General features: G+C 35.3%; 4 protein-coding genes and 2 pseudogenes across 5 annotated transcripts; 3 read left to right on the top strand and 3 right to left on the bottom strand.

Annotated features, from left to right (window-relative positions):
• Positions 1-2178: 2178 nt before the first annotated feature.
• LOC123211734 (plant UBX domain-containing protein 10-like) lies at positions 2179-5832 on the top strand. The gene is made up of 4 exons (XM_044630591.1): positions 2179-3110; positions 4714-4884; positions 5071-5274; positions 5364-5832. The coding sequence occupies exons 1-4, from the start codon at positions 2325-2327 to the stop codon at positions 5589-5591; spliced, it is 1389 nt and encodes a 462-aa protein (XP_044486526.1). The 5' UTR covers positions 2179-2324; the 3' UTR covers positions 5592-5832.
• A 689-nt stretch (positions 5833-6521) lies between these two features.
• LOC123211733 (serine/threonine-protein kinase WNK8-like) lies at positions 6522-9973 on the top strand. 2 transcript variants are annotated; one of them, XM_044630588.1, is made up of 7 exons: positions 6522-7093; positions 7501-7538; positions 7691-7918; positions 8003-8223; positions 8295-8452; positions 8546-8945; positions 9023-9973. In XM_044630588.1, exons 1-7 carry the CDS (start codon positions 7010-7012, stop codon positions 9799-9801), a joined length of 1908 nt encoding a protein of 635 aa, XP_044486523.1. In that variant the 5' UTR covers positions 6522-7009; the 3' UTR covers positions 9802-9973. The 2 variants fall into 2 exon arrangements, with proteins under 2 accessions (XP_044486523.1, XP_044486524.1); XM_044630589.1 differs by lacking the exon at positions 7501-7538.
• Positions 9974-10779: 806 nt separating this feature from the next.
• On the bottom strand, positions 10780-12449 carry LOC123210600 (protein yippee-like At4g27745). The gene is made up of 3 exons (XM_044629058.1): positions 12319-12449; positions 11740-11930; positions 10780-11266 (listed from the first exon to the last, which is right to left on the bottom strand). Exons 2-3 carry the CDS (start codon positions 11830-11832, stop codon positions 11039-11041), a joined length of 321 nt encoding a protein of 106 aa, XP_044484993.1. The 5' UTR covers positions 11833-11930; positions 12319-12449; the 3' UTR covers positions 10780-11038.
• A 1749-nt stretch (positions 12450-14198) lies between these two features.
• Positions 14199-17793, top strand: LOC123210054 (oligopeptide transporter 7-like). Its single transcript, XM_044628217.1, has 7 exons — positions 14199-14836; positions 14927-15444; positions 15531-15628; positions 15699-16268; positions 16344-16599; positions 16697-16879; positions 17054-17793. Exons 1-7 carry the CDS (start codon positions 14800-14802, stop codon positions 17663-17665), a joined length of 2274 nt encoding a protein of 757 aa, XP_044484152.1. The 5' UTR covers positions 14199-14799; the 3' UTR covers positions 17666-17793.
• Positions 17794-18865: 1072 nt separating this feature from the next.
• On the bottom strand, positions 18866-19819 carry LOC123212195 (annotated as a pseudogene).
• Positions 19820-20671: 852 nt separating this feature from the next.
• On the bottom strand, positions 20672-21284 carry LOC123210671 (annotated as a pseudogene).
• Between the last annotated feature and the right edge of the window lie 303 nt (positions 21285-21587).

The following is a 21587-nucleotide window of genomic DNA, read 5'->3' as shown; positions in this document are numbered from 1 at the left end:
ACTTAGTAATAGTAGTAGATGCTTCTTGCTACTCTACAATGCTGTGGATGAATAACAGATTTGCTCGATGAACATTTGTCTAAAAGAGTAATTTACCGTACAAATCCACCGACCCAAAGAATGATTTCCAAACAAAAATAAGATAATTAAATCATCCAATCATTTATTAATATAATTTTTTTATTATAACAGTTTTGATGACCAAATTAATAAAAAATATTTATATATATATATATAATTTTGTCCATATCAAAAGTTATATGTCATGTTCATACCTTGAAAATTGCATTTTTATTTAAAATTTAAAATACATTCATAATTTTTGTAATACTATTACAAGCAATGACATTTGCATTTTTATTAGGGTGGATTTAAGTTGGATTAAGAGTGGATAAAATTTTGAGTTTGGTTTAAATTAAAAATATTAAATTCAAATTAAAACTTAAGTTAACTAAAATAATGAATAGTATTAAAAAAAAGAAAAAAATAAGTCTTTTAGTGTGACAACATTGACACACTTGAGTCAAGATATCAAAAACACTAACAAACTTAAGTTGAGATATTAAATTACAGTTTCAAGGGTTATTAATTAAAATACGCATAAAAATTTCTGATTAAACTTTTTTAGGTAAATTTTTAATGAATTTACCTTTTTAAAAAATTTTAATTTTAATTTTAATAATATCCCTCTCTATTAATTATCTCTTTTTCAGTAAAAATTTTTTGTCAATAATCTTTTGTTTTGAAACATACTCCTGCATTATTATATTGATGATAAGTTTGATAATTTATGAATTGAATATTCATAAATTTATTCGAAAATAAATCAATTTTTTGTGTGAATGTTGATATATATACATTGGAACAAAAAGATGAACGTAAACGTGAAAAGTATAAATGTGAATAATGGATGTGCGGTGTGAAAGGTGCTAGAGAAGTTACATTAGAAAATTAAATGAATTTATACATTAAAAGATTGAATGAAACTATTGTATGAAAACACTTATCATTCTTATATAAATATATTTTTATATATTTATATTAAAATATAAGTAAAAAACCTCACACTGATGTTTTATATATATATATATATATAATATAATATTTATATAATTTATTATATAAAAATGTTTTTATTATATAATAAAAATATTTATACATTCATGAGTACAAGATTGTCCTCACACTCATGTATACAAATCTTGAATATTTACCAAAAATCAATTTGTTTCTAAATAAATTTTATTATTTAGAAATCATGTATACAACTTATTGTATGCATGAGTGCAAGAGCAATCTTGCACCCATGTATGTATAAATATTTTAATTTTTTTTATAATATGAATATTTTTATTATATAATAAAAATATTCTTATATAATTAAAATATAAATATTTATATAAGAATATATTTTTATATAAATATATTTATATAAGAATGATAAGTATTTTCATGTAATGGTCTATTCAATTTTTTATCATATAAATTCACACAATTTTTGCAATGCAATATCTCTTACATTTTTCACACTGTTACTTTGTCTCTCACACTTTTTGCATTTGTACTCTTCACTCACATGTATATTTTTTTAGTCTTGATTTGTATATATCGATAATCACATAAAAAATTAATTTATTTTTAAATAAATTTATAAATGTTTGATTCATAAGTTATCAAATTTATCATCAATGTGATGATACAAAAGTATACTTAAAAAAAATTACCAATAAAAAACTATACTAAAAAAAAGATAATTAGTATAAAAAGATATTATTAAAATAAAAATTAAATTTATTTAAAAAATAAATTCATTAAAAATTTTTATACCCACTCTAATTAATATCTCGAGTTTTTTCAATTTTAACTTAACTAATTGGACCGATAATAAGTCGTAGTTATTTAGAGGAGAGCCCCGTTGGATCTTTAACCATTAATGAAGTAGGGTCGCATCGAAACAGTGGACTTTTCGTTCCAATTTCTAATTGTTACAGTTGGATTTGCCGTTACTGCTCTCATCCACATTTCACTTCCCAATAAAACCGACCGAAATAAAAAGATAACCACAACATAACTACATTTCCCTTCATAAGTAATGGCATTTCTGTAATTTCAAACAAGCTGCTGGTCCTTTTCGTTATTTCCGGCCAAAATGATAAGCCCACTGATAAAGAACATTCCAGTTCGTTTCCGGGGAAAAAAAAAGGAAAAAAAAGAGAAAACAGAAGAAAATTTTAAAAGAAAAACCTGTTGAATTGTTTTGCGATTTCTGGATTCGGAGAATATCAAACCCTAATTCGATTTTTTTTCATTGATAAAGAGAGATAATGGTTGATGTAGCCGATAAATTAGCGTATTTTCAAGCGATCACTGGCTTAGAAGATCCCGATTTGTGTACGGAAATACTTCAAGCACACGATTGGGACCTGGAACTTGCGATCTCATCCTTCACCTCTTCTAATCCGCCGCAACGAACTTCTACCACCGACAATGCTGATTTATCGTCTCGTGAGCGTCAAAGTTCCATTGACCGCTCCGATTCTTCCGGAAATGTCGTTGCTGGCCCTGGTTTGGCTTGGAAACTAGTCACCTTACCTTATTCCGTAATTTCCGGAAGTATTGGGCTAATTTCGGGTGCTGTCGGGCTTGGTCTATGGGCAGCTGGGGGTGTTCTGTCGTATTCTTTGGGAATGATCGGGCTGGGTTCGGGTTCGGGCCAGAATGACGAGTCATCAGCTCGCCTGGTTTCGGTTTCCGCCGCTGCTTCCGAAGCGATGGAGTTCGTGTCGGCTTTTGAGAGAGATTATGGAAGTTTAAAGCCTAATTTTGTTGCTGAGGGTTTCATGGACGCTTTGCAGAGGTCAAGGGGTGCGTTCAAGCTATTGTTCGTGTACTTGCACTCGTCAGACCATCCCGACACGCCCTCGTTTTGCGAAGGGACGTTGTGTAACGAGGTGTTGGCGGCGTTTGTGAACGAGAATTTTGTTGCTTGGGGTGGGAGTATTAGGGCTAGCGAGGGATTTAAAATGAGTAATAGCTTGAAAGCATCAAGGTTCCCATTTTGTGCAGTGGTTATGCCTGCTACGAATCAGAGGATTGCTTTACTTCAACAGGTATGCATCACGAGTCTCTGTTTAGCTTTGCTTCTGTAAAAAAAATTTATGCTGTTTTACTTGTGATTTGTTGTAGTTGTAGTTGTTATAGAATTGTTTATTTATAGGGAATGTAATGATTGTTTTGTGATCTGTACTGGAGGTTGCGTGTTACTGGTTTAAGAAGATAAACTAAGAGTTGGGGAAAAAATGGATTTTAATGATTGAAAAAGGAAAAAAACCTTACAGTTTCTCATTGTTTTCGTCAAGTTTATATGTAGGTCTAGTATCATTAATAAAGGAAATGGCATGAAACTGTTAGGATATATTTTTTGATTCGGTGTGTAGCTGTCTATTCTATCATTTGATGATAAGTTTTGGTGGAAAGCCATGATACTTAATAGTTATGATCACTAGTTGACCATTTTGATTTTGATATATCAAAGCATTTTACTTCCACCATAGATGGTACTTCTTCACTTCAAAATTGTCTGGTTAACCATTTCTTTTCACTGTCCTTTGTTTTTTGTTCTTGTACTTTATTAAGGTTTGTAGAGGGAGTTTTTTTGTGTTGTAGTAAGATTAAAAAGGAAAACTGCAACTATCATGTGAAATTCTGTGAACTATATTTACAAACAAGTTAGGGAGCTGTTTATGTTATTATTTATCTGTTATTTTGGAGGTTCGAGAAGGATTAATGATGGTGTGGAGTCTATAGATGAGCGGGTTTGTGTAATTTATGGCACATGGTTCTGTAGTTCATGACCTGGTCTAAGGACCTGATGTCTTGGTGAATATCTGCTATTTTAGTTTGGACCAAGTTGTTTTTATCACTCAGCTTCAGCTTCAGGTGAAAATGTAGCTTCTGTGACACCTAATATTGGGGTTTTTCTTAATGATAAGTCAAATACATTTGGCAATAATGATTTTATGCTTGAATAATCATAACAACTTATGGTTGTTGACAACTAAAACCTTTAATGGTCAATTAAGTAGGACAGTTATGGTGAAGTGGCTAATAGCAACCTGAGATTGGGATTTTGCTTTTGAGACTTGAATTTTAGGTTACCATAAACCAAAATACTAGGTAATAATGTTATGTTCTCCTGGGGAGTGGATTTGTTGGCTTTATTGTTCTCTGCTGCAGTCTCGTCAAAAGTTCTATCTAATTACCCCTTCACTTTTCATTTGATGTTACATCAGTAATCACTTTGGCAGAAATCTACCTGCATACTTAATATTTTACAAATGGAGAGCAATTTGTAGCATCTTTTCCTTCAATTAGTTTCTTTGCACATGTTTCTAGAGTTTATTGAAATACCCCATGGCGAAATATTCTGGCACTGGCATTGATCTAGCCTTCCATGATCTGTTTTTATCTGTTGAGAAAAGTTGTAGTCAACAACATAATTGTCAGTCCTTAGGAATTTGGCTCTAGGTTCAGTTTAATTTGGGTTATCTGTATTTTACTTTTTTGCTTTATTTACAGCTTTATAGAGCTCTATAAGTATACTCCGTTACAAGACTGAGTTGCAACCATCCAGATTCTTTGGTTCTGAAATCCCTTTTCTACCCAGTAGTTTAAGATAATATTTTTTTTTTTAAACATCTTCTGTCTCTACAGATTGAGGGACCCAAATCTCCTGAAGAAATGCTTGTGATACTGCAAAAAGTGATCGAAGAAAGTAATCCTGTTCTTCTGCAAGCAAGGCTTGATGCAGAAGAAAGAAGGAACAACATGCGGTTGCGGGAGGAGCAAGACGCAGCATACAGAGCTGCACTTGAAGCTGATCAAGTACGTTGCTTTTAAAATTCAGTTTTTCATTTGTGTCGTGCTTGGTCATTCTGGACCAGATAGCATCCATTACCTGTACTCCTCTCTGGCAAAGGCTTACATTATATAAAGGACTATGTAGCTATTGTTCTCTCATTTTCTAAATTTTTCTTTCTCTCTTTCCCCGGATCTTTTGGGTCTTATAAGGCTAGGGAACGTCAGAGGAGAGAAGAGCAAGAACGCTTGGAAAGGGAAGCTGCTGAAGCTGAGAGGAAGCTTAAGGAGGAAGAAGAGGCTCGTGAGAGAGCAGCACTTGAAGCTGCAGAAAGAGAGGCTGCATTAGCTAAAATGCGGCAGGAGAAAGCCCTTGGTCTTGGTGATGAACCTGAAAGAGGACCTAATGTCACACAAGTAATTATTCTTTTCTTTGTGTAGTTGAGAATATGAAATTCTTAAATCTAATACAACATTGTAACTTTTCTGCCGTTGAATGGAACTAGGTTTTGGTGCGCTTCCCAAATGGAGAACGCAAAGAGAGGAGGTTCCACAGTTCTGCCACAGTCCAGTCTCTGTACGACTATGTTGATTCTTTGGGTTGCTTGGAAGTCGAGTATTACAGTCTAGTGTCCAACTTTCCGAGGGTTGTATATGGCTCAGATAAGCTTTCTTTGTCCTTAAAAGAAGCAGGATTGCATCCTCAGGCCAGTCTTTTTGTGGAGCTGAACTAGTGTGAAGAAGGTGGAGGGAGGGTGCAAGGAGGATATATTGTTATGTTCCTTTTTACCGCTTTTACTTTCACGAATTTTATTAGCCCTGGAGGATACAATGAGATAAGATAGCTACCTTGATGTTTCATTTTCTAACAATGCAGATTCAGTGCTTCAAAAGTTTTGTAAGCTTACCTACCTCTGTTATTATTTGAATGTGGTAGGAAAAAAATATACTGGAAAATTATGTCATTTCGTGATACATTCTATTGTAAAATGTTGGTGATGCATTCTATTGTAAAATATAATTAAAAAATTAAAAAAGGAGGATAATGTGACCATGAAAAGAAGTTGTATTAGCTTAGAACTCGTACCGTACGTTGAATAAACAATGACGCCGTATAATTGAAGGCGCACGATTTGCGTTTTAGGCGTAAAAATTCCGTTTCGAATTTGCATTTCAGTGAAGGCACACGTAGAAAGGAGATTTGTTCCATTAGTTGACAGTTGATATGATGCTCGCCACGCCAACTCAAACCTCTTCCCGGTTCCCACTCTCGCACAACATCGTGTAATCCACTCTCCAACCACTCACGGGTTCTTCTACTATTGTAAAGTTAAGTTGGTTTCATCAGGACATACTACTAATGGTTAATTCCGTCTAAGTTGATATATTTTAAACCATTGGCATTGGATTGTTTTAAACAGTAACAAACTATACTACTGATCATATTTTAATCGTGGGTTCAATCTTAATTCATAACATCTATTGACGACAATAATTTAGAATATACAACTTTGATTGATTTAAATATATCTATTAACAATGTTAATGTTTGTATCCCGATCCGAGTGATTGAGAAAGACCTGAACCTGATCCGATCCGGATATTAGAACATTAATTAATTTTAAAAGAAATATAATACCAAGGCAATTAAACATCTCCGCTCCGGTCCCATCCCCGTGATGTGCCTAAAATTTTAGTATTTTACGCATGAAATTCTAAAAGATTCCACGTTCCTCTCGTCTCGCGTGGACATTTCACAGCTGTTAGTTCCCGAGTTTTTGCTCTCAAACAGCTCTCTAACTTTAGGATTCAATTCAATTCAATTCGTGAAATGCACATTAAAATGGTATCAAGATGAAGAGATCACATTGCGATCGAAGTTCAGGAATGGAATTGAAGTCATCGCCATGGGAAATGCATTTGTACGACACTGTTTGCCGGTTCAGATTTCGAACGGCATTCGATTCTTATTACGTGGCTTGTGAAGCTTTCTCCGAACAGCAGCATCTCCGCTTCTTGTCTTCCCTTCCAATCGGAGTCAAAATCAAAAACCTCCTCTAATACTTTGTTTTCTTTTTTTTTTCTTTTTTGGCTTTTAGCTTTCCTTCTGCGTGTTGTGGATTTTCGTTTTTTTTTTTTAATTTTTGTAAAAATGAATTTTGATTCGGGTCGGGGGAAATTGGTGGCGGAAGATGGTGAATTCACTGAGAAGGATCCATCGGGTCGATACGGTCGGGTACGTTTCTCGCGTCTCTTCGAAATATTGTTATTTTTATTTTAATTATTATTTTAAAAATTGTGCATTTTAAGTTCCTGTTAGATCCAATTACTGCAGTTCGATAGATTTCAGCTTGATTTAGGGAGAATTAGGGTTAACTTGTTTTGTATTCTTTTTGCTGTATTTGGAGACTTGATTTATAGTTTTTCATTGTTGTTTTTGTTGCTGAATTACTATTTGGGTGATGAAATTGAATTTTGTGTTGCCTTTTATTACAATTGAAGCTATTGGAATGATCTCGTTTAGAGCTTTCAGTATATATTATTGGTTGAATTTAGAGTTTTTTTTTTTTTTTGTGGTTGTCTTGAGTTGCTTGCGTCTATTAGATTGAGTGATATTATCTTTGCTTGTTTCTCTTCCTTCAGTACGATGAAATCTTGGGGAAAGGAGCATTCAAGACTGTGTATGGCTCTGTAACTTTTGTGTTTTTAGTTTCTTATTCTAGTAGTTGGTAACTGGAATTTGACCAGTTGTTAATGGCTATTGAGAAATGTGTCGTTGTTTGTTAACTGTAAATTTTTTGTGCTTTGGTGTCATTTTTTAATGTATGTGTAGATATAAGGCATTTGATGAGGTTGATGGAATTGAAGTTGCCTGGAACCAAGTGAATATTGAAGATGTATTGCAGTCACCTGATCAGCTAGAAAGATTATATTCAGAGGTTCATCTTCTCAAGTCCCTGAAGCATGAAAACATCATAAAGTTCTGTAACTCTTGGGTGGATGACAAGAACAGCACTATTAACATGATAACTGAGTTGTTCACTTCCGGGAGTTTAAGACAGTAAGTTTCTTCAGACTGTTTCAGGCTCTTCTTTTACCTTATGGATTCTATACTTACGTATGTTATAATTATCTGTGGATATAGATATCGTAAGAAGCATAAGAATGTCAATATGAAAGCCATAAAAAACTGGGCAAGACAGATTCTTCGAGGCTTGCACTATTTGCATAGTCATAATCCTCCTATCATTCATCGAGATTTGAAATGTGACAATATATTTGTCAATGGAAATAATGGGGAAGTCAAAATCGGAGATCTTGGGTTGGCAATTGTCATGCAGCAGCCTAGGGCTCGAAGTGTTATTGGTAATAATTCTATCTTCTCAAACACTGTGGATCTTTGGACCATGTTAGTAATTTCCTTGTCAACTGCACAGGTACCCCAGAATTCATGGCACCAGAGCTGTATGAAGAAGAATACAATGAACTTGTTGATATATACTCTTTTGGCTTGTGCATGTTGGAGATGGTTACTTGTGAATACCCGTATAGTGAGTGCAAAAATCCAGCGCAAATATATAAGAAGGTTACCTCTGTAAGTTTGCAACTGCCTGCAATGCATTGTTCTTATACCCATTCCCACTTTCAATTGGCATTTTGATCTTTATCTCCACTTCTTTCTTTGCAGGGCATAAAGCCTGCTTCTCTTGGTAAAGTGAATAACCCCGAGGTTAAGCAATTCATAGAAAAGTGTCTTGTTCCAGCATCCATACGATTGCCTGCCGTGGAGCTCTTGAAAGATACCTTTCTTGCCAGTGAAAATCAAAAGGAGCATGTTTGTAATCCCCTGCAACTACCAAATATTATTCCTAAGGGAATGAATTTGCCCCAATCTGAACCTCATCCTATGGACATAGACCTTAACTATAAGAAGCTTTCAGATAGCTCTTTCACAAAAAGCAGTATCGAAACACGGTTTTTAACTCTAGAACTTAAGCAGTTTACTGAGAATAATGAATTCAGATTGAGAGGAGAGAAAAATGAAGATAATACCATTTCATTGACCCTGCGCATTGTTAATAGAAAGGGTAAGTTAATTTGCTATGGAATTAGAGATCGATTTTGTTCCCTCTGCTGTGATCTGATAATGTTGTGTTTGTATCAGGTCACGTGAGTAATATCCATTTTATTTTCTACATTGATTCCGATACTGCAATTTCAATAGCTGAGGAGATGGTTGAACAACTTGATTTGTCACATGATGATGTCATTTCTATAGCCGAGTTGATTGATAACTTGATCTTCAAGCTGGTGCCAAGTTGGAATCCTTCATCCTGTAGTACTTCGAGTTTGCAGAGCGGTTTGTATAATGATTCTACTGTTCTGCAAAACAATTTAATGTCGTCGAAGTGCTTGAAGTATTCTGAAGAGTCTATTAAGGTTTTTGCAGAGGCAGTTAGCAATGAAGGTGTCCCCTCAAAGTTGGGCATTATGAAATATCAAGACACTCAAGAATCTTTCAGTTCAGGTATATCTACTGAATTTGACGTCTCAATCACCTCAGCTACCAGTACCGACAAATCTTTTGGACATGAATTCCATAATGGTTCCAATGCATATGGTTTCAGTTCTCATGATCCAATTCATGATAAAACTGATGGGATGAATGTTGGTGAACCTATTTTGATGAATCGGTCCATGCAGAACTCTGAGACATCCTTCATTGATTCATGCTCTAATATATCAAAAGTTCCAAGCTTGTCATCAAGCATCTCCTCTCTATCTCTACCAGAGAAAGATCATCTGTGTTCTGAGCTAAAGACGGAGCTTGATGCCATTGCAACACTATATGACCAGTCTTTGCAGGAACTGCTGAGGCTGAGGGAAGAAGCTATGGAAGATGTCAGGAAGAGGTGGATGAAGAAGAACATATCTGTTATTTGATGTAGTAAATTTTCCCTGGTTATGATTTTTCTCTTTTACCTACTTTTGATTTAGTTGTTGCTGGTGTTCCCTTGTGACTGTTGCATTGGAAATAAGCACCATTGTTCAACTGATTCTTTTCATTTGGTTTCTTTTTAACGTTTTAATTATAGAAGCCTTTTATTTCCCGTAACACCTTATAACATTATTTGCAGTGCCACTTTACCAATAATATTTTTGTCCACTTTTGTGTACCACACCAATAACTCCACAGCTTCTGCCCCTAGGGCTGGATTCAATCGATTAAATGATTCAAGCCCATCGAGTCTGAACAAAGACTGATTTGGGCTCAACCCTTATTTAGAAAGCTTAGCTTCAGTCGGTGATGATTCTGCCATCATTGTCTACTATAAAACTTTTCAATGAGCTTGATCCATTTAAGTTAACTCAAATTGAAGTTGAGTTTAAAATTGTTCAAACCAATTCAGTTTGAATCCACCTTTAATTCAATCTAGACTAAGTTCAAACAAGATTTAGTTCAAAAAACTAATTCAAAATTTGTTCAAGGTCAATGACTTGAAACTCTAAAACAATTTTATTTTAGATTCGATTTGAGTTAATTCGAATTTAAATATTTGAATCAATTTGAACTTAAATTGTTTGATAAAAACAAGCCTCACCTTTATTATAGCTCAAATTATTCATTCTGAACTCAAACAACTAATATCAAATCCAACCCTCCTTGCTATTGCCAAACAATTTTAGCTTATTCTCAATTGCTTCTTAGTGATGCATTACCTGCTAGTTCGTTCTATTTTCATATCACTAACCTGTGTAAGCTTGTTAAACATCCTAATCACATGCAGGGTAATTAGATACAGACAAAGATTGAATTGAAAGCCCTCGCACTATTTTCTTTCACATCATTAATAAGATAATTTGGAGAATTCAATTGATATAGTTAGACAATGTGATTGAGTATTTAAATAATCAATTAGATACTCAAAACTTGATACTCAATTTTATTTCACAAGGACAAAACAAAAGCTAAAACATCTGGTCATCATCCAAGATTTGTAAATCTTTATTCACAATCTCATTAACAAAACCAATGACTTTCATTACAACATCTACACAGGAAACAAAAGACTAATGCAGGAGAATATTGCAGCTAATATAAACACTTGAAAGGATCATCCATGCTCCACACGATCTGAATTCAGGAGACTAATAAGCAAGAAATCATCTTAGGTAGGTACTACCAATTTTCCTTGGCTATTTTTGATTTCTCAAGAATGAATTTCCCTTCCTTATACTTTTGAGTTTCCTCATAAGCTCGTTCATACTTCCAGCCTAACACCTCCTGGCAGTCGCTGCAGTAAACGTCAGCAACCGTGTGCAGACCAGTCATGAGTTGCCGGTCCTCCTTAGGCCCAACCACAATGTTCATGGCATGAGAGAACAGAAACGCTCTACCATTTCTTCCCTAATAACAAGATTAATATACACAAATTGACAATCCAACTCAATGAAATCCCACTTAACTTAGCCTTAAAAAATTTTAATAAACAAATTTTAAGACTTCAGTTGAAAAATTCACCACATTCACCTTAGCATTCTCCTTGACGTTTGCTCAACAACATTCTTGGTCCAATAGCCTCTCCCACTATTAAAATAATATATGCTTTAACCACGGTTTTACTTTTGGATTTTATAATCCAAAACATGTTTTTACAGTTTACGAGCCCCGAGCATAGGAGCCCAAAGGGATATGAGATCCTCATAACTGACGTGTGATTTGCTTATGGGTGTTACATCAGTCCTTTTAGTTTACCCTTAAAATGTCTCATTGATTGTCTTTATCATCAAAGTGAGACATTCAGCATTATCAGACTGATAAACCTATTGATCTATTTTAAACCAACGCATAATTTACTGAAAAAAAAAATAATCATGTACCTGAAAAGACTTGGAAATGACATCATCATGAAGGGCAACATGGTTTCTGCAATTACAGCAGCTGTACATTCTTGGCCCAATAATCTCCCCCATCGGAAATTATTATAAACACAGACTAATCAGCTGCCCCCAAAATGAACTTCAAGATAAGTACCGGTATCAATCCCAGTGAAATCAATAACAATCCGTGGCTACAGACACAAAAGAGCAAGGGAAACTGTCAAATATCAAAATCTGATATAAATCATATTCACAATATTAAGATACAGATCAATTTATGATCTCAAACAAGATATTTCTGAGAACAAAAACGATTGAGAAGAAGACTGATAAAGACAAGATCAGGGGCAAGAAGGTTTGCAACCCGTAATTGAAACTAGAATTTGAAATGAACCCACATAAGCGCAACCCCACCTCAAGTAAAAGAAAGGAAACTTCTACTGAATTCTAAAATTTTGTTTTTTGGACTTGAACATGGAGAATTATAAATTCAATTGAACAGATCGGTGAAGATAATATTAAAAAAATGAAGAAACAAGTCACAGGTGGAGATTAAAGAGAAATGTTATGGGTTCAAACCTGACCAGTGTTCCATGTGTGTAGGTGATGGCGAGTAAGAGAGTGTGCTAGGGTGTTTTTTCTCGACTGTAAAAGTGCTCAGTTGGGTCCTAATCTGGTGGGTTTCTGAGAAGAAGTGTAGAAGTAGAATGACAAGTAGCTCTGGAGCTGTTGAAGACTTTATTGACATCATCTTGTCTTTAAATTTACCAATTTACCCTTTTTTCCCTAAAATTTGTAAAAGATTGAGACCAAAACTCGAATTTAAAATAAGTTAAGTTTGATAAAAATTTAGCCCTATTTCCTACAATGAGTGCGTCAAGTTTGAATGGTCTAAATATTTGATTTTGAATTGTTTTAGATGCAATTCCAAATTAAATTATTTTCTAGCGCAATTTAAAAATTAATTCATTAATCTTGAATGGATTTTGAGTTGATTATTTTAAGTTCGAATCAATCTCAAACTAAGTTTAATTTAGACTTGCCACAAATTAAATTCAATTCCAATGTCATGTATACGTTGAATTGTAAAAAATTCTGTTATCCAATTTCCATTACTGTACTTCTGGGATGAATTGTTTCTAATTAAAGAAATTGAGTATCAGACAGAAACCATCAAATAACATAACATAATCGTTGTTTGGATTGTGAGTGTCCCAAGGCTAAATTCAATATGAACTTTGTTTTCAATTTAAATTTAAAATATTAGTTTGAGATTGATATCTGACCCATTTTGATCTTGTTTATTTTATGAAACAAATCTGAACTTTTGTTCGAACTGGGTAGCTTGTGTTCCTTGAATCAAATTCGACCTGTTAAATCAATTCCAATCTTATTGTCTTCACTAACATAGTGGTGAAATGGGCTTGGAGAACTCAAAAAGAGTTTCTAATGGACCTCGGAAGATCTTTCGTAAGGGCCTATAATCATTTTTCCAGAAAAACTTCAGCCAGTTCCATAATTGTAGGAAATTGTACTGTGAACCTCCTTAACCAACTTTCTAGCGGAAGATGGGGCCAAAATTGTTATCTTTGCCATGCCCATGTTTGAAGGCATGCCTCCGCCAACAAACAAGAAGGGATCATAATCATGAACAATTTACGGTAAAGAGCAAATTAAGCCTTTAGGATTCTTCATTTGTTTTTTCATATCTCAACTTTGCGAGAGCTGGCTTATTATGAGCCAAATATTATTATTATAAAAAGGACTCTTGATGCGACCCATGTGCGTCGTCTCATTAAAAAAAAAAAAAAAAAAAAAAAACAGTGGGACATTTATAAAGACTGTCTCATGCGCATAATTTTGATTCAATTGCATCAGCAGAAGATTCTGAAAGGAACTAAAATTCGAAGATTTGAAAACTAAGCGGGTGGCTGGATTAATCCTTTACGTTTAATGTTTAACAAGTTAATGCAAATAAGCAACTTCTGACCTCATAATTTAGGCTCAGAAAGCAAAGTTCCAACGTTAACAAAAAAACATATTAAGTTTGAAACGGAACCCCTGCAACCGACTGCTTCAAAATTGCAGACGGCTGAGCTAAGCTATGACGACTTTAGTTGAAACCTAAAGACTTTCAGGAATTTCAACTTAGCAGCTTATAAGAAAATGCAACGTGGCTCTAAATTATATGCTAAAAATAATTCCGGGATGGGAAACCTGAATCTCTTTAAAGATGACCATACCGGTCTCTTTTTGGTTGTTAAGACTTGCAGGTAGAAACTGTAAAACAATGGTAGTTCATAAAGTTAGTTCGGGAACCAAACATTTTATATCTTCTTTGATTGGTGAGTCCACAGAAAAAATAAATAAATTTTATTGATTGGTGTGAGGACTCATTTACCACAGTTCATCTAATCAACCCTTCATATAGTTCTGGTTTTGAAACCGGACAAGTCAGTTCAACCGGGATCTGATAACCAATTTGGTCCAGACAAAGTTTTAAAAGTGTTTAAGTTACTGAATCGCTTTGATCTGCTGTCGAACCCAACTAATCATGTTGGGCATGGTTCAACTGTTGTGGTTAAGACTCAGAGTCTGAGCAATTGGTAAGGCTGCCAATGCATGGAATGGACCACAGCATCACAATTCTATTTGAATGACTATTAAAAATATATACGCATATCAATAGATCTTATGTGACTCTGTCTTGGCCTGATCGAGAAAAACTGAGACCAAGGCTGGGTCCAGGTATGGAAACATGGCATATAATTGTAATTATCATATCTGAGCCTAGCTGGTCCATAAATTAATTCGACAATTATTAGATTGCAGTATATATCTTTCAATTGCGTTACTGTAGAATTAACTGATAACTGCACTGTTAACTTGCTGTAAGCCATGTACCCATCCATGAATTTAGGATTCTTCTATTTTTGTATTACAAGAAAATGAAACTTCATCTATTATATATGTTCAATATATCACCACCGAGGCCCGCAGCTGCAACCAAACTCAGCTGATCATTTTTGACAGAGATATTAGCAGATTCAGAAAGAAACTATGGAAGAATCTGCATATGACATTAGGGCTCCTCTAAGTATTTTTTCTTGATCTTCCTCTCTAAATCTTTAATTTTTGTTTTTATAAGTCTCTTCTTCTCACTCTGAATTTATTAATCCTCTTGCAGTTTCTAAGGATCGTGAAGATAGTAACATGGCATCATCATCATCCTCATCAAAATCTCAACCAGAGATTAATGAATTACAAGAACATGAAGAGAACTCACCGGTCAAACAAGTGGCCTTAACAGTACCAATCACAGATGACCCGTCTTTACCAGTCCTCACATTTCGAATGTGGGTGTTAGGGACTCTGTCATGTGTTCTTCTATCGTTTCTAAACCAGTTCTTTTGGTACCGGACAGAACCTCTGTCAATCACAGCCATTTCAGCTCAAATTGCCGTGGTGCCCATCGGTCAATTAATGGCTGCAAAAATCACTGACCGTGTCTTCTTTAAAGGGACACGTTGGGAGTTTACGCTCAATCCTGGACCTTTCAATGTTAAAGAACATGTTCTTATCACCATCTTTGCCAATTCTGGAGCTGGCAGTGTTTACGCCATTCATGTTGTTACTGTTGTTAAAGTCTTCTATAAGAAACACATCACCTTCTTTGTTTCTCTCTTAGTTGTCTTCACAACACAGGTATTTTAATTGATCAGATTCTTTCCAGTTTGTTCTTCAAGTTTAACTTGGAATGTTAGCTAGGCTTACTGAGGTTTGAATGGTAGGTGTTGGGGTTTGGTTGGGCTGGGATATTCAGAAAGTATCTGGTGGAACCAGCCGCAATGTGGTGGCCTGCAAATCTTGTTCAAGTTTCTTTGTTCAGGTAAAGTATTATGCAGAGAGGGCTGATTGGGCGCTTTAAACCTTCTCATACAATTCAATTTCTGTTGCAGGGCTTTGCATGAGAAAGAGGAACGGCCTAAGGGTGGTTTGACTCGTACACAATTCTTTCTTATAGCTTTTATTTGCAGCTTTGCTTACTATGTCTTCCCAGGCTACCTCTTTGAAATGCTAACTTCCCTCTCATGGATATGCTGGATTTTCCCCAAATCTGTGTTGGCCCAACAACTTGGTTCAGGCCTTTACGGGCTTGGAATTGGTGCTTTTGGAATTGACTGGTCCACAATCTCGTCTTACCTTGGAAGCCCCCTTGCAAGCCCTTGGTTTGCCACAGCTAATGTTGCTGCAGGATTTTTTTTCGTCATGTATATTTTGACCCCCATATGTTATTGGCTTGATGTCTATAAGGCCAAAACGTTTCCTATATTTTCTGACGACCTTTTCACATCAACTGGTCAAGAATACAATATTTCAGCCATCATTGATTCTAATTTTCACCTGGACCTTGCGGCTTATGAGAAAGAAGGGCCTCTTTACTTGAGCACATTCTTTGCCATGACTTACGGTGTTGGTTTTGCTGCACTGACTGCCACAGTTGTACATGTTGCACTGTTTCATGGAAGGTAATTTTATTCTCTGACATAAATTGATTACCTGGCCATGATGCTCAATTCAGTGACGCAATGCTGAAATTGCAGGGAGATATGGGAGCTGAGCAAAGCCAGTTTTCAGGAAAAAGGAATGGATATACACACTAAACTCATGAAGAAATATAAACAAGTTCCTGAATGGTGGTTTGTTTGCATCCTTCTGGTAAATATAGCAGCTACTATTTTTGCTTGTGAGTATTACAATGACCAGCTTCAGTTGCCATGGTGGGGTGTTGTACTAGCATGTGTCATTGCTATTATATTCACCCTTCCAATTGGAATCATCACAGCCATCACAAACCAGGTAAGATAATGTAGATTTTGATAACTTCTGCATTCGTTTTTCCATAATTTTCTCTTCATTGTTTAGCTTACATTTTGACATCTTCTGGTCATGACAGACACCAGGCTTGAATATTATCACAGAATATATAATTGGGTATATTTACCCAGGGTATCCAGTTGCTAATATGTGCTTCAAAGTGTATGGTTACATAAGTATGACACAGGCAGTCACCTTCCTGCAAGACTTCAAGCTTGGTCACTATATGAAAATTCCTCCAAGGACAATGTTCATGGCACAGGTTAGCCTATATAACTATAATCCTAAACTTAATTTCTTTTTTTTTTTTAAATTAAAAGGTTTTCAGTATGTTCATGGCACAGGTTAGCCTATATAACTATGATCCTAAACTCAATTTCATTTTTTCTTTTAAATTAAGAGGCTTTCAGTATAACGACTCTTGAAATCTGCTTAGATTGTAGGAACTGTCATAGCCTGTTTAGTTTATTTGGGCACTGCATGGTGGCTAATGGAAACAATCACAGATATCTGCGACTCAACAGCCTCTGACAGTGTGTGGACTTGCCCAAGTGACACAGTCTTCTACGATGCATCAGTCATATGGGGACTGATCGGTCCACGAAGAATTTTTGGAGATTTGGGGACTTATGAGGCCATCAATTGGTTCTTTTTAGGTGGAGCAATAGCTCCAATACTGGTGTGGTTGGCTGCAAAAGCATATCCTAACCAAGAATGGATTAGACTCATCAACATGCCAGTGTTGATTGGTGCCACAGGGATGATGCCACCAGCCACTGCAGTTAACTACACTACTTGGATTATTATTGGCTTCCTCTCTGGGTTTGTTGTGTATAGATATCGACCAGACTTGTGGCAGCGTTACAATTATGTTCTCTCTGGGGCACTGGATGCTGGACTTGCATTCATGGGAGTGTTAATATATTTTTGCTTGGGCTTAGAAAGTATAAGTGTTGATTGGTGGGGAAATGATCTTGATGGGTGCCCATATGCTACCTGTCCCACTGCCAAGGGAGTTGTGGTTGAAGGCTGCCCAGTTTTCAGCTAGAAATAGCTTATTGTATTTTTTTTGTTTCTGATTCTTGCCTTTACTCCTTATATATTATGTCGTTCCTTAGGAGAGTTGTTGGAATACAAAGATTAGCAGCTGAATTGAAATTCACTTATTTGCTTTTACTTTTTACCGTTGATGTCAGAGACATTTAGCCAAGTTTACATATACACAAGAGTATGCACATAGATGGTGATGTAAAAAGATATAAAATTTAGTTTTAGTATATTCTGTCTAATAATTTTTTTTGATTCGAAAATTTGTACTAATGAAAAGTATGCACCGAATATCGGTTATGATTACGTAAGAACTTTCAAAAATCTCTTATTTATAAGGCGAGAGATAATGTTACATATAATTAACTTAATACAATAAATCTAAACATTTATTCAAATTCCTTTATAATAGTTCTCAGAGTCAAAGCTGCATACCCAGACGTGTTGGTGTAGCCAGCGTCTCCTAGGGCTACTGCGACGGAAATAGACTCCAATGTTACTCAAACTTGGAGCCCTTTTGCAGTAAATGAATTAAGGTCCTCTGCCATGCAGTTTGCAGACCCTGAAGCTCCTGAGGTTCCATATGCTTCTGAAGAGAGGACAATGGCTGTAGATGCTGATATAGTCAACTGAATTTAATGCTGACATTAACAGAACGGTATTCTTCACCAGTTCATAGTGGCTGAGAGCGAATGTTTCCGTTCCTATTATACACCTGAGGTTCCCGATTAGCCAATGCCAACTTTTGTAAATCCACTGGACAGAACATGTAAAGTTCCATCAGTTTTATTATTCTGAGCTGCACCGGGGCCTAGGGTCTTGCCTGTAACAGGCAGCAAATCCATGTAATTGAAACAACTTTGCACTAAACTGGAATTTTTTCTGTTATTTTGTGAGGCCCCTACTCTGGCTACTGTACCATACAGATGTCAAATTAGGAGCCGTCTGTCAGCACAACGTTCATAACCAGCGGGCAATTATAAATTAATGGAATTAAAGCCTTTGTTACCTCCATGATATCAGGCGGTGCTTTTCTTGGATTTATATATATGGTTAACTTTGTTGTTTTTTAACCTGGAAACTGGTGCTTTCTTTTATTAGAAAACTGAATAAACTTTTTCTTTTTACAAGCATAGAGTGCAGATGCTCTTTTGCCATTCAAAATATAGGATACACGATACATCTGTTTGCACAACAGACTTGGAAACAAGAAATCAAAAGAATAATATTGTGAATTCTTAAATAGTAGAAAGAATTACAAAATTAAAAACATTACATTAACCAATTATACAGAGATTTGAAGAAGAAAGTAGCTGGAATCTGAATTGTTGTGCGTTTCACATAATGCCACTGAGTATTGCAGATGCTGCTGATCCAATAACAGCTGTTAAGAAGACTGAAAAACTTAGCAGCAATGGTGAAGAAGAAGTAGAAGGTGGTTGTGGAATTGGACCAAATACAGTAGGATAAGACGGTGCAGTGTCAGCCAATGCACCGGGACCAGAAGAAGGAGCGTAAGCAGATACGTTCCCAACAGTTACATGTAGTTTCTGCTTCTTTTCACAATGCCCTGGCTCTCCACTGGTGAAGTAAAAATTCTCGATTGTGGTGATGTTAAACAAAGAGTTTCCATCGTTCATGTAGAGGATTGGATCAGTAATGTTACATGAATTGTAGGATGATTCCGTGACTTGAATCACTGAATCTTGACTTGTGGGTACAAAAACACTGCAATATTAATCAGAAAACAGATACATATTATCAGACGAGAGCTTATTATTAACATTTTCATGGCAATCAGATAAAGAATTGAAAGATCATAAAGAACTTACAGAGAGAATCTCCAATCCTGAGGGTGTTGTACTTGGACCACTTGGCATAGACTAATGGATTTGCAGAAGTGGGAACTCCCCAAGCATCTAAATCACCAACCTTATACTGAAAACATAACACTTTGGTTTGTGCTAACAAAAGAAACTGAAAAGCAAACAATAAGTGAAATCTGCAGCTTCTAAGATCGGCCATCTTCCTTCTGTTATCAAGCTCAAACTAACTTTTCTCTCTCTCAAATTTAGGGGTGAATCAGGACAATACGCTTCAGGGCCAAATCTTTTGGCTTACAAGTGTATTTAACGACTTGGGTGGACAAGTTGAGCTCTGATTTACCTGAATGCCCTCCTAAAGTAAAATTAACAAGTGAATTTATATCAGACCCTGTTACCAAAAGACATGGATAGAGATGGGAATTCACTATTTTAAAAGGCTAAGATTGTAAAAAAAGAAGGAAGAAAGATATGTGATATGGTTAACAATGGCACATGGGCCAGTTGGATGGCCTTGGCAGAAGGTATGTTCTATTCTGATAAAATATAAATTTCATTCAATTCAATTATGATTTCATCATGTCATGTGGAGAGAACAGTGAGAATTATCTGTTCTCACATGGCTACTTTCTCCTCTGGGATTGGCATCCACTTTCGAATTCTATATACAGTAAAACGGAAATGCCTCAGTCTCATACCATGATGTAGATATTTTTATGGCTATCAAACTGTGTATTCAGCAAGAATTATTGGTGGATTAAACTCTAAAGAAAGGAAGATTGACTTATATATCCCATCTATGAACCACGCATTCAAACTCTAGTTTATTAGAAAAGTTATCTTAGTAGATATGAAGCTGAGCCATGGCATTAGTGGTATAGTATATCTATCATGCTTGTTCTTTTGCGTGCAGAGCTCTCAACACTTGAGATTTTCCTACAATTTTTCCAGTTTATTTGTATACTCAGTGTAAGGTAAAACTCATAATAGAACAAATGCCAAGGCTAAAAATTTTACCCAAAATTCATTATTACGATTCTATGATAGTAATCTCAATGCCAAAGATTGTTTATAATTACTTATTTTGAACACACAAATTTAGCTTTTGAGCTTTCTAAATAAAAACAAAAGTAATTATTTAATCAATCATCTTTTATCATACTCAAGCTATTAGGATGTCGAGATAAGAACCAATAAAAATATCCTTTCCATTCAAAATTGAGACTTGTAAGAGAAGACCCCAGTTTTAGCTCTTCCACCTAAGTAAACGGCAATCTAAAGTTAAAAAAAAAAAAACCAAAAAACGTAACTCACTACATTTACAGAAATGAAAGCATAATTATAATTTTTTATCTGCAGAAAAGCAACCAGAACAATCCTTTATTCGCTCCAGTACTCATCAGCATCTTTCAACTGCTTCATCCGGTCGTCGTCGTCGTCGTCATCATCATCATGAGTGTTTCACCAAACTCATCTTGAATCTTCTCACATCCTCCCCAGCAGCACTTCTGAACAACCCAATATCAACTGCACCAGACACTATGTGATAGCCACGTGACTTCACAACTCTTGGGGGCCATCATGGGGCTTCGCAAATCCAGCCAAGCAAGCCCTACCACCACCCAGAACCCCTCTCTCCGCTACCGTCATCATCCCTCTAACCTTGTGCCCGGGGTCCCATAAGTACCCCATACTAGCACTCAAATCCAACAGTCCCATTTGCACACAGTCAACCCCGTCCATGGCCACGATTTTTTCAACCTTTTTAACCTCGTCAGCACTTTCCTCCTGGCACATGATCAACAGTATCTCTTCGTGATTCAATATGAATATTAATAGAAAATACACTGTTCAAAAATTAATTATTGAGATAAAAACCTTAATAGTATTAATATTATGTAAATTTTATATTAATTATTCGTATTTTTTAATATATGATTTAAATATTATATTTTATATTAAAGATTTTAATATATTAAAATTTTAAATAAAAGATATAAAATTTAAATTATATTTTAAAAAATATAAACAATTAATATAAAATTTATACGATTGTTGAATCTCTCGTCTTAATTGTTAATTTTTGAATTGAGTTATGAT

This window comes from Mangifera indica, chromosome 3 (assembly GCF_011075055.1).
Source record: "Mangifera indica cultivar Alphonso chromosome 3, CATAS_Mindica_2.1, whole genome shotgun sequence".
Taxonomy (NCBI): domain Eukaryota; kingdom Viridiplantae; phylum Streptophyta; class Magnoliopsida; order Sapindales; family Anacardiaceae; genus Mangifera; species Mangifera indica.
This window is presented reverse-complemented; position numbering and strand designations above follow the sequence as displayed.

Bases quoted from the DNA above. Each gene is read 5' to 3' on its own strand.
- LOC123211734 (XM_044630591.1), top strand. From the start codon at position 2,325: ATGGTTGATGTAGCCGATAAATTAGCGTATTTTCAAGCGATCACTGGC. The intron at 3,111-4,713 runs GTATGCATCACG...CTGTCTCTACAG, and splicing joins GGATTGCTTTACTTCAACAG to ATTGAGGGACCCAAATCTCC. The intron at 5,275-5,363 runs GTAATTATTCTT...GAATGGAACTAG, and splicing joins GAGGACCTAATGTCACACAA to GTTTTGGTGCGCTTCCCAAA.
- LOC123211733 (XM_044630588.1), top strand. From the start codon at position 7,010: ATGAATTTTGATTCGGGTCGGGGGAAATTGGTGGCGGAAGATGGTGAA. The intron at 7,094-7,500 runs GTACGTTTCTCG...CTCTTCCTTCAG, and splicing joins CATCGGGTCGATACGGTCGG to TACGATGAAATCTTGGGGAA. The intron at 8,946-9,022 runs GTAAGTTAATTT...TGTTTGTATCAG, and splicing joins GCGCATTGTTAATAGAAAGG to GTCACGTGAGTAATATCCAT.
- LOC123210600 (XM_044629058.1), bottom strand. From the start codon at position 11,832: ATGGGGGAGATTATTGGGCCAAGAATGTACAGCTGCTGTAATTGCAGA. The intron at 11,267-11,739 runs GTACATGATTAT...TCTTGTTATTAG, and splicing joins TCATTTCCAAGTCTTTTCAG to GGAAGAAATGGTAGAGCGTT.
- LOC123210054 (XM_044628217.1), top strand. From the start codon at position 14,800: ATGGAAGAATCTGCATATGACATTAGGGCTCCTCTAA. The intron at 14,837-14,926 runs GTATTTTTTCTT...ATCCTCTTGCAG, and splicing joins TGACATTAGGGCTCCTCTAA to TTTCTAAGGATCGTGAAGAT. The intron at 15,445-15,530 runs GTATTTTAATTG...TTTGAATGGTAG, and splicing joins TAGTTGTCTTCACAACACAG to GTGTTGGGGTTTGGTTGGGC.